This window comes from Apteryx mantelli, chromosome 3, assembly GCF_036417845.1.
Source record: "Apteryx mantelli isolate bAptMan1 chromosome 3, bAptMan1.hap1, whole genome shotgun sequence".
NCBI lineage: Eukaryota > Metazoa > Chordata > Aves > Apterygiformes > Apterygidae > Apteryx > Apteryx mantelli.
This window is the reverse complement of record NC_089980.1, coordinates 62,828,500-62,846,697: the sequence shown is the minus strand read 5'-3', so window position 1 is coordinate 62,846,697 and position 18,198 is coordinate 62,828,500. Positions and strand designations below refer to the sequence as shown.

Sequence of the window (18,198 nt, the reverse complement as noted above, 5' to 3'; positions counted from 1 at the left end):
GATCCAGTAGTGCATTTTTTTCAGACTTGATTTCTCTCCCCTCCCTCCCCCCCCACCCCCTTTCACTGTTACAAGTGAAGCCTTAAAACAGTTTGGCCAAAGCTGCATCTTGTCATACTTAAAGTCATATTTAAATGAGTAGCCTTTTCATAGTTAGCATTAGGTTAATTTGGGGGAATGAGAGGCCTGACAGTAGGTTTTTAATTACTCTCAGTTCTTGTTGAAACAGTTTCCTAAGTGGATGCTGAAGAACACTGCTTCCACTCCCCAAGCCTTAAAGGCTTGCATCTTGGAGTTGTTTATGGATCAAAGTGTGGCATGAAATTAAATGACCTCCTATATACAAAGATTTAATACCAAATGGTCTGTTCGTTGTGACTGTGTGTAATGAGGTTTAGATAGAACAAATGCATTCTACCTGGGAATACTTATCTGAGCAATATCAAGGAGATATTTCTAAGAACATGCAGCTGACGAGTGACTTAAATGTCTAGTCTTGGAACTGCTGCCCATTTTTCATCTAAGCATGTGTAGATAGGTTGACTAAATCTTATCTTGTAGAGGGCTGGATGCATAACTTGCTTCAGGAGACTCTTCCCAGTGGAATACTTTGTTAAATACAGGGAGGAAAATGTTATGAGAATGGTGGGGATCAGTACATACAAGTTAAAGGAACCCATGACTGCACAGGAAGACTTCAGCAGCTACTTGATGGTGGATTCTGGGCTGGGTGCTGAAGCTGCCAGTCGGCCAGGCAGCTCCCTTAGAGGTGGGAGCCTGTATGACACCTGCACAACACAGTGCTCAGTACTGCTCCTGTGGGAAACAGTGTCACCTATCTCCTGCCTGGCATAGGGAGAGAGTAGTGGGAAATCGGGAAAATAAAGCCCAGTGTAACACTTCTTTTTAATTAACTTTGAACTAGTGCATATGATTGCAAACTGTTTAAACAAAACTTCTAGCAAAGAAGTTGGTGCAAGGGTGTGTGGGGTTTTTTTGCTTTGAACAGTCCAATGGCTTTCAACATTCACTTTCCAGGCAGGCTTTAACTGACTTATTTTTCAGTCTTCTTGGCTTCAGCTGATTGCAAACATGCCTCCTGCCTGGGGAGGAAGCCAGGGCAGACTGAGTGTGGCTGGTGCTGTGCACTTGTCCCTCCTGCTCCACATGGACCTCCTGCAGCTGAGGAGATGAAAGTCCAGGGAATTACGGTGGTGGCTCCAGAGAGGTTGTGTGCTTAGTGCATGGTAATGCTGCTTTAAATAGTTGCATAAGCAGAGTTCTTGTTACTCTACTTCAGTAGTGTGTGTGGGGGGGGGAGGAGGGGTTGTTTGTTTGAGGAGGTGATAGGTCTGTGTGATGTGAAGAATGCTCTTGGAGTACTGGTTCACAAAGCAGTTTTTACAGCTGGTTGGGTTGTAATTACTCTGAAGATTAACAGAGTTTTCAGCAGTGTATTAGACGTATTAGACTGGGTGAAGAACTGGTTCTGGTCTCTCTTTTTGCTTCAGAACTGTCTTGTAAGCTTATTTTGGTTTTTGGAGTACATTGGGAGTAGTTCTTCAATCTGTGCATAGTTGCTTAATCTGGGCAAGTCACTTTCCAGACCATTTTCTTTTTTGTTTTCTGTCTCTAAAATGTAGTCTTCATTCATGCTTTTCCTTCTGATGAAAACTGATGTCAGCAAAAGGTATTGGAGTAGCTGGTATCCATCCATAGACAGTATGAAATACCACTGAAGCCTGATACAACTCTGCATTCTTTCTTTTTGTGCACCACAAGTCTGCCTAAAGTCTTACAGGTCTGTAGTAAGAAGTAATTCTCAGTCTTAATTACTGTATATCATGGCTTCCCAAAGCTATTTCTAGTGCATAATCCTATACTGAATGCTTTTAAATCTTTTTGTATCACTGAAACTTTTGAACGAAAGTATGGTCAGATAAAACATGCTTCCTGCTATAGATGGGGGGGAGTTTCTTTGGAAATGGGGATGTGCGGAAATTAAAGGTGGCTGCTGGGCGTAACATGGTCAGCATATGAGCTGCAGGACAGATGTTCCTCTACTGTAATAAGGTTCAATGTAGGAAAACTTCTATTTCCCAGTGTATTTAAAAATCCTTTAGAGTTTAAAGTTTAGTTAATAAACCTTGTTCATACATTATGCCCAGCAATTGCTACACTAAATTTTTCACTTGCTTGTTGATAGAATTTCCTGTCTACACTTGTCGAAATGCTGCTTGTCTTCAAAGAGCTGACTTGGCTAATAAGAAACATAGTGTTCTGGCTTTTAGCTGCTTTTCTGAAGAAAAGGAACATATGCTTTCTGATTAGGGGTTAAATGCAAATTCTCCTTGGGTGAATCAAGGTTTGACTTTAAGTGAAACCTAAAAAATAAAGCTTGCAACATGTAGTTTAATAATTTATGGAGTTAGTCTTGACTTTTGGTCAAATGTCTTTGTTACTTAAATAGCTTTGCTGCCAAATAAATATATCAGTGCTGTAGAGAGGACCTAGATAAGTTTTTGAGGGGGTTTTAATGCAAAAATGCCAACCCTTGATGAAGTCTTAGAGAGCGTTGGAGAATTTGACAGGTTCCAAAAGCAAACCTTTTTTGTCCTGTGCTTGCTCTCTGCTGCCTTCACCCCTGTTTATGTGGGTGTTGTCTTTTTGGGGTTCATCCCTGAACATCGCTGCTTCAGTCCTGGCGTGGCTGAGCTGAGCCATAGATGTGGCTGGGGCCTGGAAGAGGAGCTGCGCTACACCGTTCCTGAGTGGGGGCAACACAGCACCTCTTTTGCTAGCCACTGCAGGCGCTATGACGTTGACTGGAACACGACCGGCCTCAGCTGCACTGACCCCATCGCTGCCTTCCTGGGGCATGGTAACAGCAGTGCTGTCCCCCTCACCAGCTGCCGGGATGGCTGGGTCTACGAGTCTTCAGGGTCGTCTCTTGTGACGGAGGTAAAAACAAATGCCTGCCTTCCCTTTTCCCTTTATCACTGAAGAGTTGAAGGATGTGGAAGACATCTGAAATAGCCTTTTATATATTTTTATTTTTATATATGTTTTATATTTTAGATATTTTATATCTATGTAAAATATAGATGTGTTAATTTTAAATGTATATAATATACACATATGCTTACCTAGAGGCGGGGATCATCTCCTGCTGTCAAATTATGCAGAAAGCCATGTAAAATATTTCCACTGTCATCTTGCTGTGCACAGAAGCTTTTACCTTCGGCTGTGAAGCAAAAAGTATTTCAGCAAATAAATCACTATGTAGATAAAGCCTAGTTTTGAATAAAGCTCTAGTCACATGCGAAATCCTATTGGTGGAAGTGTGTAAACATCCCTCAGTGTGTGCTCGATATCAAGAACTTGTAACACTCCAAACAAAACCAGCTGACTTGTGTGCAGGTGGATTCCAGAACCACGCAATCTCTCTGGGACCTGGGCCTGAACTTCTGCTTCTGTGGGTTTAAGTTTTAAAGTTTGATTCAAATATGATTAAATGATTAGGGGTGAGGGAGAAGTAATCACCTCCCACAGTTAAGCAGCTTATTTTAGGAATAAATTGCAGAAAAGCCAATGCCTGTTTTTGTTCTAAGATCACACACCAATATTTGCAAATGGTATATAAGCTATTTGAAGTACTTCAGGATTTTAAGTACCTTTAGCTATCTAAAGAAATCAGTATATTGGATGATGAATGATTTCATCATAAACTTAGTGCAAAGAAAAACTGACTTCAGGCACCTCTAAAAAAAATTTAATAGAACTTGCTAAAATAAATGTAAAAGCAGTTAAATTCAAGGTTCTAGTGATTTCAGTGTTTGTAGTTTTGTAAGTTTGAGACTTAATAGAGGGTTATTTAAGGAAATGAGGGAGGGAAGTCAATGAAAACAGGTGTACTGTATGTGTATTTCTTCCCATAAAGTATGGACTATGTGATATTAAGGTGAGGAAATAAACCACCAAATTGTGTTAGGCAGTCCTTAATGAACACCTCACAAACGGAGGGTGACACAAGGCTGCTACAAGCCACCACTGCAACAGACACCTTTCACTCAAAAAGACTTGAGCAAATGCTGTGGCTCCAGAGGGCTTGACTGGATCTCTTGGGATTGTCTGAAATAGCCAAAAATGTGCACAGAAGTGTGCAGTGCTGCTTCTGTCAGTGATCCTGTGAAGTAAACGATCTGAGGATCTGGCATTACACCATGCTGGCTATAAAGGAGCAAAGGCTTTGTTAGACTACAACTGCGGGAATCTACACAAGCTGGAAGTTTTTCCAGTGTGTTTTGTGTTGGGCTGTGACTGTTTCCATTAAGGCTGTCAGGCTCTTGTGTATTGTCCCTTGCTTTGGCAAGGAAGCAGGGCAAAGGATAGCACAGAATAAAGCATGTGGTTTTGCTCCAAGGAAAAATTTGCACATGAAATAATATCCTCACAGGGCTGATGCTGTTTTTACATGGATCAAAGACACATAGTTTTAAATAAACCCAGCTTATCAGTGGGACAGAAAGGGATTCTCAGTCACTTGAGGATGGCTTTTTAAAGTAACTTATCCTCCAGTAACTCTTTTACTTATTTTCTCAAGTAAGGAATGAGGACTAAGGTCGGATGGCAAATATCTGTAGCAAAGCTTGGCCGTGGCTGTGAAATGCCCCGTCTCCAGACAAGTTAAGCTGTAGGATTTTTCTCTGCTTCCAAACCCCTCCTGAGCCCATTCAGCTCAGCAGAAGATGCACAGTAACTCATCCCATACTCCTTCAGTGAGGCATTACCGGTGCTTCACAGAAAGCATGACAAATCAGGCATATCTGGAATACCTTTTGGGAATATACCATCCTGAATCCAAAGCAATTTGCAGGAGCTACTGTGGCGTACAAGGAGATGAGGCAACTAGAACTGCTTAGAAACATTAACCACCAGCCCCCCTCCAAAAAAATGTTTAGAAAGCCTAGGATGATTAACTGAGTTTGAACAAAGCATAATGTGCATTATGGTCCTAATTTTGGCAAGCAAATAACAGTTATGTTCTTTCCAGTAATAAAGATGAAACGTGAATGGAAATAGCAGGGAATTGCTCAAAGGCTTGATCCTATTTTTAATGTTGGACACTTAATTAAATCAATAGGGGTCCTGGATGTTGATTAAAATGAGTGTCAACCCAGAAACATGTTTAAGTCCCTAACTGAAGCTAAGGAGACTTGCAAGTGTGAACTAGTTCCTGATTTCACTGTTTTGCTTCTAACTGTGGTTGCTTCTTTAGTTTAACCTGGTGTGCGAGGACTCCTGGAAGCTGGATCTCTTTCAGTCGTCTGTGAATGCTGGGTTTTTTATTGGCTCTGTAAACATTGGCTACATAGCAGACAGGTATGTGTGGGATGACAGTAAAACCACCTGACCTCCTTTATCAGTGTTCAGCAGCTAAGCTTAAGTAAAGGCAGAGAAAAGTTGTGCAATTGATATCTCTGTTCTTTTCAAAATAAGGCAAATCACCTAGATATTAACTCATAGTATTAGAAATGAGCACTCTAACTGTCATTCTTGAGTGAACAAATCATACCTGATAGTTTACATAGGTGTCAATCTTTCCTGCTCTGCAAGTCCTGCAAAACTCACATTTTCTGCAAGGTGTTTCAGGACCATATATGCAAAACTCAACAGTCCCATATGAAAATATTGGGGTAGTTGATAGAAGCCAGGAAATTCTGATTTGTAGCTTTCACTCAAACAGTCGTGCTCTATTCTGCTATGTCTTGGAAACATTTGGCTTCCCTTTGAGAAACTTTTACTTGTTAAGAAGTAATACACACATAGATTGCCAAATAGATACAACAGCAGTGCTGGTTTGGAAATCACTGTGTGCCCTGGCATCTTAGCACCTAGTTCAGAACCAGCAGATAAAGTCCTCCCTTGGAGGATCTGCAGTGGGACACATGCTATACTTCTGGCTTGCCACATGGCAAGTGCGTGGGCAGTGAGAAAACACTCAAACTTGTCCAGGCAGTTTGGTTTAAAAATAAACAAATACCAATATTTGAAGACCCTTTTCTCCCTTGCTTCTCTCCTATCTAGAGACTGTTAGTACTGCAGGTTCTGTTCTCCAGTTGTGAAGTACAGCCCACTCAGGGCAGGATCCATACATATTTTTCAGGATTAAGTTTCTTGTATATAAATTTGTTGTCCCTGGTCCCCACAGGTATATCAGAGCCATAATATTAATCTGTACATATTTTTCACTCTGTGTTAAAAAAATTAATAAGCTGCCTGTTCTGGAATTTGGAGATAACAGCCACAAGCATATGTAAATATGGGCCTATTGTTCAGCTGCTGCTGGGGAAAATTTTCTTCCTTCAAGCAGCCTTGAAAGCCTTTACGGAATTGCAGAGCAGTTGCCACAGTAATTTTTCAAGGAATTGAAAAGTCAGCGAGTAATGGGCTAGCAATAGAAGTTGGCATGTGTCTGTGCCTTGCATTACAAAATTTTTGGATTTTTTTTTTTGATGATGCACAGCTCTCTGATTTAAAACATCTGTGTCTTCCTTATTGGTGTTTTGTCTTACATGTATTATCTTCCAACCCAGGTTTGGGCGTAAATTTTGCCTCTTAACTACAATACTTGCAAATGCTATTTGTGGAATTCTTCTGGTCTTTGTGCCCACCTACCTGTGGATATTGATCTTCCGTTTCCTGCAAGGACTGGTCAGCAAGGGCTGCTGGACCACAGGCTACATCCTGGGTGAGTTCAGACCTTTTCCCTGTATTGGCTACAGAAGACAAGGAAAAAGCTATTTTTTAAAAAAAAAAGCCTCATAGCTTTTTGAAATCATTTATACAAGCTGATCTTGAGGAATATTCTCCCTCTTTGGCTTACTGGTATTTTTTTTTAAACACTTGTTTTTCCCAAACCATAGTAGCCTTCAAAGATCAAACAAGTGATGGTAAATTAAGGCTGCTACCTAAGGGTAGGCTGTCCCCTGCGGTGCAGCTCTCCCCTTGCCAGACCTGAGCCCCTCTCCCACCCATTGGGGTGCTGGCTGGGGAAGGAGGCAGACCCTAGTGCAGCCTGCAGCTGCCTGGTGCCGACTTTCTAAACAAGTTACAGCTGAGATGATGAGGACAAAGGAGGCCATTAAAGAAACATGCAGAGAATAGGGAAAATTGAAGGCATTTTTATGCTATAAAGAGCAATAAAGGGCAAACAGAGGCTTTACAAGCTAAAAATAACTGAAGAACAGTATGTTCTTGCTGAGAAAAAGACAAGCTGTTTGAGTATACTGGTGTTGTGCACTTGTTTGAGTAAAGGCCAAACCCAGGGTTTTCAAAGCAATGGGAAGAGGCTGGCTGTTGTGGTGTTTCTCCCAGTGCTGCGCTGATCACATCTGGCTGCAAAGCACAACTGCATGGCAGCAAGGCACAGGCACGTCAGCAGGAGCAACAGCCCACGAGGCAGGGATGCCTGCGCTAGTCACCACCGGAGCCAACCTGAGCTGGCATGCCACTACCACGTGCCCATCCCGAGGGCAGTATTGCACCAGTACAATCTCAAGCTAAGATTAATTTTGTAGCTAATGAGCAGTGCTCTGCTGTGCCAAGGCAGAGTTGGGGGCCAGCTTGGAACTTAGGCCCCAATTCTGGGGTTTGGCAGAGCCACCGGGGGCTTCTCTCTTGCGGACTTCAGCCTTCTAGCAATAAATGAACAAGTAATCAACAGAGCAGTGAATAAAGTATTTCAAATGCTGCTCAATTCAGTGTTACCTGGGTTAGCAAGGTAGGTGGCTCTACGGAATAGCTCTGAGTGAGGTGGCCCACCCTACTCCATTCAGTTAACTGTGATGGTGGCAAAAATGTAAATAGGAACACTTTAAACTACTGTTAATTAAACTACTGTTAATTCTTGCTAATGCAGTTATCCAGATGTTTGAGATAAAAAGTTAAATAAAAACATCTAGCCCACAGCCAGGCCATTCTCTGCCAAGATGGGATTGTTCCTTCCTGTGCATGCTCTAGATGCTTATTTAGCCTCTTAGATCTTTTTTTGGCACTGATGAAACTTTCATCGCCACTTCTGGAGGACTTCATGCCATTTTTATAGTATAAAATTCATTTCAGGACAATGATTTGTCCTACCGTATTTTCCTCGAATGCACTTTATTACTTCTGGGTTCTCCTTGAAACTTGCTTATGAGAAAAGTCGCATGGAATCAGACCCAAAGCCAGTTTAAACTTGTATCCTTTCCCTAAAGGTGGTCAATACTGAATGCCTAGGGAAGGATATAAGGACAGAGCAACCTTATTATCATACTCTCTTGGGACACTTATCTGATTTTCAACTGTTTTTGGCTCAGAGTCTTTCTGAGCCAGAGATGTCTTTTGTTTCTACTAGTCATTTGCCAAAACAATATTAGCTAATCTGTAATTCTACACGAAGCAGTTCCTTGAATAAGGAAATAATTATTGCTAAATAATTGCATTTTGTTCTTTTTCTACTCTTTGCTTTTTTGAAATGAGACACAACTGGATGCAAAATTTCACGTGTTATGCTCATGTTACAGAATAATTACTATCTCTTAGTTCTGTGTCAATAACACTTAACCTGTGAGGCCTATCCCATGATGTGATGTTTGCAAACGGCAAATTAGTCATGAAACCATCCTGTCTGGGAAGCTGTAAGTCCCATTTTGCGATACAAACATTTCTTGTGTGTTGGGAGTGAGATGCAGACTGAAAAGGTACACTTAAAAAAAATTCTGCTTTGTTATCAGGTTGGAGGCGTTATGTAGGGTAGTGTTAGATTTTTACAATAAAATCCATCTGTGCATTTTGAGGAAGTGTTTGATTTATTCAGTGTTTTCCATGGTAGAAGATAACAACTGAATGCTTTAGATCAGCTTAGAACTAAAGTGCTCTTCTCTCTTACTAAGTTTTGGTGATAGAAAAGCAAACCACCTTCCTGTACAAGCATTGGGGGATTTCTTTCCCCCTCCCCCCCCTCCCCTTTTCTGAGATTTTATGCCGGGAAGTCCAGAATTTCTAAGAAGCTTTCTTCAGGGTATTAATGTAACATTTGTTTTCCAGAGTCCCCACAGAGAAACTTACTCCTGCACTGAGCTGTCATCGCTGAAGTATCATTCATCTGTCTCTATGCATTTTTAGTCACAGAAGTTGTTGGTCCAAGATATAGGAGAACAGTGGGGATTCTCTATCAGGCAGCCTTCTCGGTTGGACTCCTTGTGTTTGATGCCATTGCTTATGCAATTCCTCACTGGAGATGGCTGCAGCTCACTGTTACTCTGCCAAGCTGCTTCTTCTTGCTCTACTACTGGTAAACATGCTTTTGTTGTGTCTCCATGCAAGACCAAAAAAGCAACCTCTTTTGGTCCCTGAGACTCAAGAAATTGAGGGAAATTTTGCACTGCTTTTTAGACACTTATGCCTGTTAATGCAAAGAGGCGAAAAACAGTAATAAGGAGAGGAAAATAGGGCCCCTCAACAAATGACACTGTTGCATCTGAGCCTGTATGCCACATCCAACTTCTGCTTTAAAGGAAAGACTAGTTTTAAAATCGCTGAAGAATGGCTTAATTTATTATCTTCACTAAACGTTTTATAAAGGAAAAGAAATGTCTGACATAATTTAGTGGATCCTGTGTTGAAAAGATGGTTATTGAAACATTGCTGAATACTTACATAATTGTGACAGGTTATTTATACATCCTTTCAAGAAAAACCTGCAGGTCTTTGGTCCAACCAAAAGAAGGTGCATGGGCTCACCTTTATTTTGGGTTCTCGCTTATCTTTTTGATTAATATTTTTCAGCTTTTGAATGCTTTGGGTATGAGACATGGTTTAGCTGAACCAAGAGGATAGGAATAATAGAAGGGGATTTGTTCTCTTCCTTTTTTAATTTTTGTGAATACTTTTTCTTGACCTGTGATAGTGCATCTGGAAAATGGTTCCTTAAGCGGAGCCAGTTTGTGGTGGACAGGCTAAATAAATTATAACATTGCTCTCACTCAAAGACCTTCCGGATATATCTTTAATAAGCTCCTCTTTGACTAAAGCCACTACGATAATTGCTCCTTTTTTCCACTGCAACAGTGGAATAAGCTCAGGGTGGGGGGGAGGAGAGAGGAAAAAACTGTGTCTATTCAACAAAAGTACTGTCCTCGCAGTCTCCAAACACAGGAGCACTGCATGGGCATTAGCTTTTGGTATAATAGCATCCCCTTGCTTGCATTGTAGGTGCCTCCCGGAGTCTCCCAGGTGGCTGATATCTCAAGGGAAAAATGACAAAGCTATGAAAATTGTTAGTGATATGGCCAAAAAAAATCAGAAGATGCCTTCCCATCTTGAGGTGAGCTTGGAGTTTGCTTATAGATGTAAGCAAGCATTACAATAATCCCTTTTTTTAATTCCTTCCAGCAGAAGCTTACTGTTTCTGCCTCCTAGTCAGAGAGGTCGTAATCTCTATCACAGCGACAAGGATGGTGAGAAAGAACGACCGTCTTAAGACTGGCTAAGCAAAAAAACTAGTTTTGTTTTCCCCTGCAGAAATAAGTTAGAACATATCTGTTTGAAAGTAGGGAACAGCAAAAAGCCTTAGTGAGGGAATTCTGCTGCAGTCCTGGCCTGCCGCCCCTATTGTGTGGGTAAGAGCAGATCAGTGTCTTCAGGGGCCATCATATGCACTGAAGAGCTGTAGCATGCAAACTTGTCACCAGCTGCTTTTCCAAGGAGAGTGGAAGTCTCTCAGCTCCAGTGAATGTTGTTCTGGCTTTTCTGCAGGATATTAAATTCGAAGAGGAAGATGGTGGAAAGCAGACCCCTTCACTCATTGACCTTGTTAGGACACCACAGATGAGGAAAAATACATTCATTTTGATGTACAATTGGTAAAAAGACAATGTTCAGATTTCTTTTTGGTTTAAAAAAAAAGTTTAAATCTCCAGCCTTGTTTTAGATTTTGTTTCAAGAGCTGAATATGCAGAAGGCCTCTGGTAGAGGAGGGATTTAATCTTGTCTCAAGGAACTGCTGACCCATTACACTGGAGTGTGGCATCCTCCTGGCTGGGAAGCTTGCATTAATTTCAATAGCTTTGCTTTTATTGAAATGTGTGAAACCAACAGAGATGTCTGTTCTGAACCAAAAAAGAGTTTAATCTGGAAAAAAAGCATGAAAAGTACTAACTTTTTCTTCCTCACTGAAGAGACTTTCTGCATTTCAGAGCAGTTTCCAAATCAAAGTAAGTTAGGCACTGCAGATGCACAGTGATCATGCTGTGCCTAGAAAAGTGCTGTCCCCCACCCAGCAAGCAGGGGGCACTCCAGAAGCACAGAAATATTTTGGTGGTGTAAGAGGTGCCAGTCTGTAAATTACTCCAGGAATGAATGCGGTGGGCTCTAACGTAGCTTGTACTAGTGCAGGCTCAGTTACATCAGCCTCTGCCTGCAGCATCATGATTCCCACTGCAGATCTTGACTGCCCATCCTGTTCTACAGGCTCCCAGGTTTCATGTACAAACACTGTTATGGCAGAAGTTGGCTCTGCTGGTGGGTTTTTGTTTTTTGTTTTTGGGGGGGTTTTTTTGCTCTGGTTATGCACTCTCCAGCAGGAAGCAGGCCTCGGTTCCCTGAGTAACAAAGCTGTAACAGTCTCCTCTGCCTAGGTTCACGAGCTCCGTCCTCTACCAGGGGCTCATCATGCACATGGGAATAGCCGGTGGGAACATGCATCTGGATTTTCTCTATTCTGCTCTTTTTGAGTTCCCAGCGGCCTTCATCATCATCATCACCATTGACCGCATTGGGCGACGCTACCCGTGGGCTGCGTCGAATCTGGTGGCTGGAGCAGCCTGTCTTGTTACTGCTCTGATCCCAGAGGGTGAGTCATCGTAGGCCGCTGTAGTTTCCCCACCCTAATGTTGCTTCTTGGGAGCAATGCTAGTCTATCTCCTCACACTGCCGAAGTGAAACGAGGTCAATTTGTAGCGCTTCTAATAAAAAATCTGAAAGCATTTAGGTCCTCTATGCTGCTTTGGGAACTTCCCCTACCCGCAGCTCATGTGGTGCCAACTGTTTGCATTTCCTGGTTCATACAAGCAAAATATAGCCTTTTAAAAAGAATCAAGAAATATGGGATTGGTTCATTAACTGATTCCTGCTAAATCATTGGGATATATGTAAATATTTTGAATGTGCTTTCTTTGCAGACATACATTGGCTAAAAGTGATCGCTGCTTGCGTTGGGCGAATGGGAATCACGATGGCTTTTGAAATGGTTTGCTTTGTGAACACTGAACTGTATCCAACATATATCAGGTAGGTGCACCTTCTCCCAGCCAGCCATTTGGCCTGGAAACAAATTGTTTCAGCCAATCTATATGGTATATTTTATGCTAAATTATAACTAATTAAATCCTCAAGTGCTTCAGAACTACACAGGTATTGCTGAACATGTGGGTGGAGCATGAGGAAAATGCTTTAAAATGCAGGTTAATGAAGAAATCAAATATATTTTAAGGCAGGTGAAAACTGATGTGACAATTAAAGAGAAAAGTGGAGACAACCAACTGGATGAGGGATCTCAGGTCCCACGTATTTGGATTTGAGTCTCATTTGAACCAAAGTAACCTTTAAATGGATCTATCCAGTATCAGTGCTGCTATGGAGAATGTGCATTAGCAAAACCCAAGCCCTTGACCTGAGGTCTGGTTTTCTCCACTGACTGTAAGTGGGCTGCAGGGTGACCAGTTCAGAAGTAGATATGTGCACTGCAGCTATCCAAAGCTTTAGAGATGTTAACTCTTCAAAATTTCCTAATTTTTCCCAGTGATTGTAGTGTGATCGTAGTGAAAGACAACTAGATCATATGCTATTGTTTGCAGGATAGGTGTCTGTGCTGACCAGATGAATCTCTTACCTCCTTTCTTCACTAGAAAGGAACTGATTATATGTGAAGTTGCACAAAATATGAAGTTACGAGGCTCTCAAACTCGTTTCTTTATCCAAAATGAATGCAGTACAAGACAGTTTGAAGTTTTATTTATGGTTCCAGTACTGTGTATAGCAACAGGAGGATCTTTGGACACCCCTTGCACTAACAAGGTGTACTGAAGCTGAAGTTTTTACATTTTTACTAAATCTGTTTGGAGATTCTACTTAGACTCTCTGGGACTGATTCTCTATCTTTAACCTTGGGAATCTGCTCACACCTTTTCATGTGAAAATACAGGTAAACTCTACTGTTCCTCTTTGCTAAGACTTTTATTCTTGCACTACGTAGGTCTGAATTTCTGAATCCGCCTACCAGCTGGGAAAATTAGGGCTTTTCTGCAGAGCTATAGGCTGTGCTCTGTACAAGGTCAGAGCTGGTTCCTTTCCATCTGCAGTACTCTTTCACACTAACGTAATCCCTTTGCTGTTGAACCAGGAACCTTGGGGTAATGGTCTGCTCTGCCTTGTGTGATGTTGGTGGAATTGTCGCCCCCTTCGTTGTCTACAGACTGGTGGAAGTGTGGCAGGAGCTGCCACTGCTAGTCTTCAGTAAGTGCCGCCTTGCCTCCTTGCAGGCTGCTCCTGGGGTACAGCAATGGGCCCAAGTTATAAAGGGAGGAAAACTGCTGAGACAGTTGCTCCAAATTCAGTAGGAGCATATTCCCCTTTATAGAAGCCATAACCTTCAGTTTATAGTAACTTGGAACTTGTTTATGCATTCATATCTCCTTTGCTGTTAATATTGTTCCTTGTATTTTTAAAGAAAGCTAGAGATGAATATGGATTTGACAAATGGCAAAGAGCTGAGAAACATTCTGACATTTTGATCAGATTAATATTTGTGATGGATTTAAGTCTGATGAATTACTGCTCTTCTGTGAATTACATTGTCTCAGTCCTGGAACAAAAAAACTAGTTTCACATAATTCCTTTCTTATTTAATGATACGTTAAGCCACAAGTCTGGCTGCTATACTTTAGCTTTTCCAACAGTCTATGTGTTAACTGGCTATTCTCCACCTGTTTGGAATGAGACTGGTAAATAAATGCAAGGTAAGTGTTTGTCTAGCTGCCTGAACTTTTAGGTCAGGGTCTGCAAAACTTCTCTAAATCTTCAGATAAGCACACAGTACACTATTTATAGAAAAATGTCTTGAATGGCAATATGCAATTTTTAACTGAGGGCACATTTATGAGGGTGCATAGTAGACTTAAAACATATAGAAACCAGAAAAGCGTGTGCAAAGTGGGTGACAAAATTGTCAGTGGAGAGTTAATTACATTGTATAGGAGTTAACACACTGAATGTATTTTCTAGATATTGTTACATAACAGAAAATTCAAATCCATTTTCTGGCATACATTCAGGCTAAAAAGGATTCTTTTTACTCCTGTCTTTCTAGTCTGAGAGACCCTAGTTCAGTGCATACCTCACAATTGTACTTTGCTTGTTGCTGTCTCCACACGACTGTCACATCCTCTGGAGATGGCCTGGAAGTCTTGCATATAAAGTCTTGATGTGCCCGTGTTGTCTGAAGAACAAAATAAAATCCCACTTATGAGTGCTTTGTGCAAGGCAGCAGAAAGATGGTGTATATGCTGCAAAGTGGTATATGCTAACAAAGTCTGTGCATCTGTTTGATTTGAAGCTGTTCTTGGTTTAATTGCTGGTGGATTGGTGTTGCTTCTGCCTGAAACTAAAGGAAGAGTTTTGCCCGAGACAGTTGAAGATGTTGAAAACTTGCACAGGTGGGTCAGGGTGATGAGCTCTCACTGGCCTGCTATTATGCTTATATTATGCCATACATAAAGAATGATAAAGGGGGGTAACCCAGCCAAGCAACCCCCCCCAAGTGCTTGCTAATAAAATTGCCCTGTACTTTGTGATGTTTCCTGCAGTCTACTTTTCAGGCACTTAAAGCAAAATGACTTGTGACCAAGCCATGCTGTAAGTGATAGGATACAATGATGGCCCTTTGCCCTTGCATTTCAGTTCTAACAAATATTCAGACTATAGCTATGCCAAATTCTTGATATCTTGAGTGCATCCATCTCTAATTTCAGGTGCTTTTCCTTCATAATACTTAAAGGGGAACAGAGGTGGCCATTTTATTCTGCAAATGCCAATGTGCTACTTTGAATACCTCCTCTTGTTAATGCTGAGATGCAAGATGTTGCCTCAAACACCAGCAGGACTTGAAACATGTATTTAAAAAAAAAAAAAGCCCTAGGTTTTATTAGAGCATAAGCTAGAAGATGGTAACCTATGACACAAAGGAACTGTAAACTGAAGAGGCTGGTGAGGAAATCTCTCCCACTCGCAGTATCTTTGAAGGTGTCTCCTATTATTGATTCATCAGCTCCCTGTGGGCTGCCAGGCTGCAGTGAGCGCTGTGGGCTGCCCTGGGGAAGCCTTGTCTTCCCTCACCCCTGGCTGCCTGCTCCTTCCCAGAGCTGCCCCACCTGTGCTTGCCGTGTCCCTGCTCTCCCTCCCTGCACACTCACTGACCCCGCTCAGTGCTTGGGGAGATGGTGCTGTCTCACCCCCTGGGTTTTGCCTGCCCTGGGGTGCAGGCAGCTGCCAAGAGGCACGCATGATGTGCAGCAGCGCATGGTGACCAGGCACCACCTGCTTCATACCCAGAAATGCTGGTGGGAAGCATTCTGTATAGAGAGATGCAGAAGCACCTTCTGATGGCTGCTGTGTTGTGCTGGTTTACACCTGCCATCCACTCCTCTTTCCCTGGCACTGGTGGTGGGGTAAGTGGTGGGAAAGGCTGTTGGACACTGTCCCAGCCCCAAAATGCAGGCAGGCATAGTGCAGCCTTGGTGAAAGCTTCAGAAAAGGTGTCGTCTTTTCAGCCTCACCCGTGACAGGCAGGAGAGGTGCTCTGTGACTCAGATGTGCCTGTGGCGCATCTGTGTGCCACAAACCCTGCAGAGCCGTGGTGCAGGCACAGGCGGGCTGCCTGCAGGGCTACAGTCATTCAGCCAGGCACAGAAGCGAGTACTGCAAACACAGTGCCCACTGCTGCACCAGATGGACACGTTCATGCAGAGTGGCGACGTTTAATTCAGTTGCTGGATCTCCACTCCTTTTATAATCTCAGTTCTGCTCTCCATTACATGGTGCATATGTCGTCTTAATAGCTTTCACTTGACATTTAGCAAAACTCATGCCCAAAGCTGCTCGGGGTAGCCCCAAGGGGCTTGCTTAGCCACCTCCTGTGCTTCCACAAAATTGCTTGTTAGCTCCCAGACTCTACTTTAAGGAATTTTGGATGCAGTTTTTCCTAGTCTTCTCCCTAAGCATCTGAAAACAAGCAGCCTAGGCCTGTACTGACCTGTGAATAACTGCACTAGCCTCTCAAACCTGCTGCAACTCTATTATAACTATAATTTGTGCTTTAAAACAAAAAACAAAATTGATTTTGTGGAACAGAAAAAGGGCAGTCTTGATACCAGCTACTCTTGTAATGAGGTAAATCACCAATATCTACTGAGGAGCCAGAGCAAACCTAGAGGCTTTGAGGATTAACTGCTCATTTTCTTTGGAGAAGAGGCCAGGACAAGTGATGAATTTGCATTTAGGTGCTCACTGAATACATTCATTCCCAATTTACTGTTCATGTCATGTTGTTCTTGCAGGCAAGGAGCTCCAAAGGAGAAACAGATCTATCTCCATGTCCAAACATCAGAAGTAGCACATGACTGAAGAATGCAGACCTCTTTCTGGGCAATATGCTTTAGAGCACTAGCATTGAAAAACAAATTTAAATAAATACACTCTCTTCTATCTTCCTTTTTTGTCCATCTATCCTTTATTTACAATGCTTGGGTTTTTCTGATGAGGTTGTCCCTATTGCTGCATAGTTTTGTCCCTCTCTGCACATTATAATATAAATATAACTTAGAGCTGGAAACCTTTTTTATACCAGCTGTGTGGGCCTGAACACAGGAGCTGCTCTTAACTTTGGGATAGTGGGGTCTGTCCCACCAGAACTTTATAAGCCTCCATGAAGTCTTTTTTTGTTCAGTCTTCCGCAAGAGTAGCATAATGTAACAGAGATTTACCTCAGTTGTGGAACAGAGATGACTACAACCCACCTACAAACTTGTTACAACATGCAACAAATTCTCACAGATTTTTTACTAGCGCTTAAGTGTCATGGAGTTCACGTGTTCTTGTGCCTCTGGAGGAGCCCACATGGGGCATTTAGCTGGCTCACAGGGATGAGCATATGGCAACCCAGAGCATGAGAAGGGATGCATAGGAGAAAGATGCATGGTCCTTCATAAGGTAATGACCATTCTCTTTCTAGTGTGTAACCACCAAATATTCTTGTCTTGTTAGTGTCATCTTCATGGTGAATAACCTACACTGTTATTGTGCATGGTACTGTTTGCTTAAATTTCCATAGCATTATAACCATGTGCGCACACAGAAGCACACAGAATTTGCTGGAAGAATAGTTTGAGATTCCTATCAGCTAAAAAGTATGGGAGCTGTCAGGGTTTATAGGTAGGTAGGGAGCTGAGGCCTGCCAGATCCTGCTCTGCTGGAGGGCTAGGATAGGGCTGGTGCAGGGCAGGGCAGTGTTTCAGTGTGTGTTTGGAGGGGACACTTCTGCTCTCCCATCGGGGCGGCTGGTATTGGGCTGGGGCCCTGCAGGACTTCTCAGCTGGGATTGGGCCGAGTCCCCCTCCCCAGGGAGCGTTAGGGTTAAAGTCTGGTCTGCCGGGGATGTATGTATCCAGTACCAGCTGTGCGTGTCTCCAGTGAGATAACTTTGGCCTGGGTAGTTACAGAACTAGTACTTGCTTCAAAACCCTTTAGTGTCATGCAAGTTTCTTTCCATAAGCACCACTACTGCTGCAGCTGGAATGACAGAGGCAGCAGGCTCAGGTGTATCTTAGCTTCTGCGGTCACCTCTTGGTTATAATGTCATTTGCTCCTGCTGGCACCCTTGCTGAACATGAAGGCAACTGTGTTTCCTTGATTTCCTTGCTGGCCACCTCATTAATTCATGTATTTCTTCTTGGAGTTAGGAAAGTCAACAGAGCTTATCAAATCTGGTCTGGCTGCACGTGGTTGCTCTTCAAACGCCAAAGCAGCCTTTGTGGCCTGGGAGCAGGGGAGGAGGAAGGGAGGCTGTGGATCTCCACTCATCTGGGCTATGCAATGAGCTGC

The 18,198-nt window shown here is 42.5% G+C and overlaps 1 protein-coding gene across 1 annotated transcript; it reads left to right on the top strand.

Moving 5' to 3' along the window:
• The first annotated feature begins 2,101 nt into the window (after positions 1 to 2,101).
• Positions 2,102 to 16,808, top strand: LOC106486781 (solute carrier family 22 member 2-like). The gene is made up of 11 exons (XM_013945425.2): positions 2,102 to 2,961; positions 5,279 to 5,382; positions 6,597 to 6,751; positions 9,169 to 9,337; positions 10,258 to 10,369; positions 10,801 to 10,907; positions 11,682 to 11,896; positions 12,225 to 12,333; positions 13,445 to 13,557; positions 14,657 to 14,756; positions 16,656 to 16,808. Exons 1-11 carry the CDS (start codon positions 2,545 to 2,547, stop codon positions 16,720 to 16,722), a joined length of 1,668 nt encoding a protein of 555 aa, XP_013800879.1. The 5' UTR covers positions 2,102 to 2,544; the 3' UTR covers positions 16,723 to 16,808.
• The last annotated feature ends 1,390 nt before the right edge of the window (positions 16,809 to 18,198 follow it).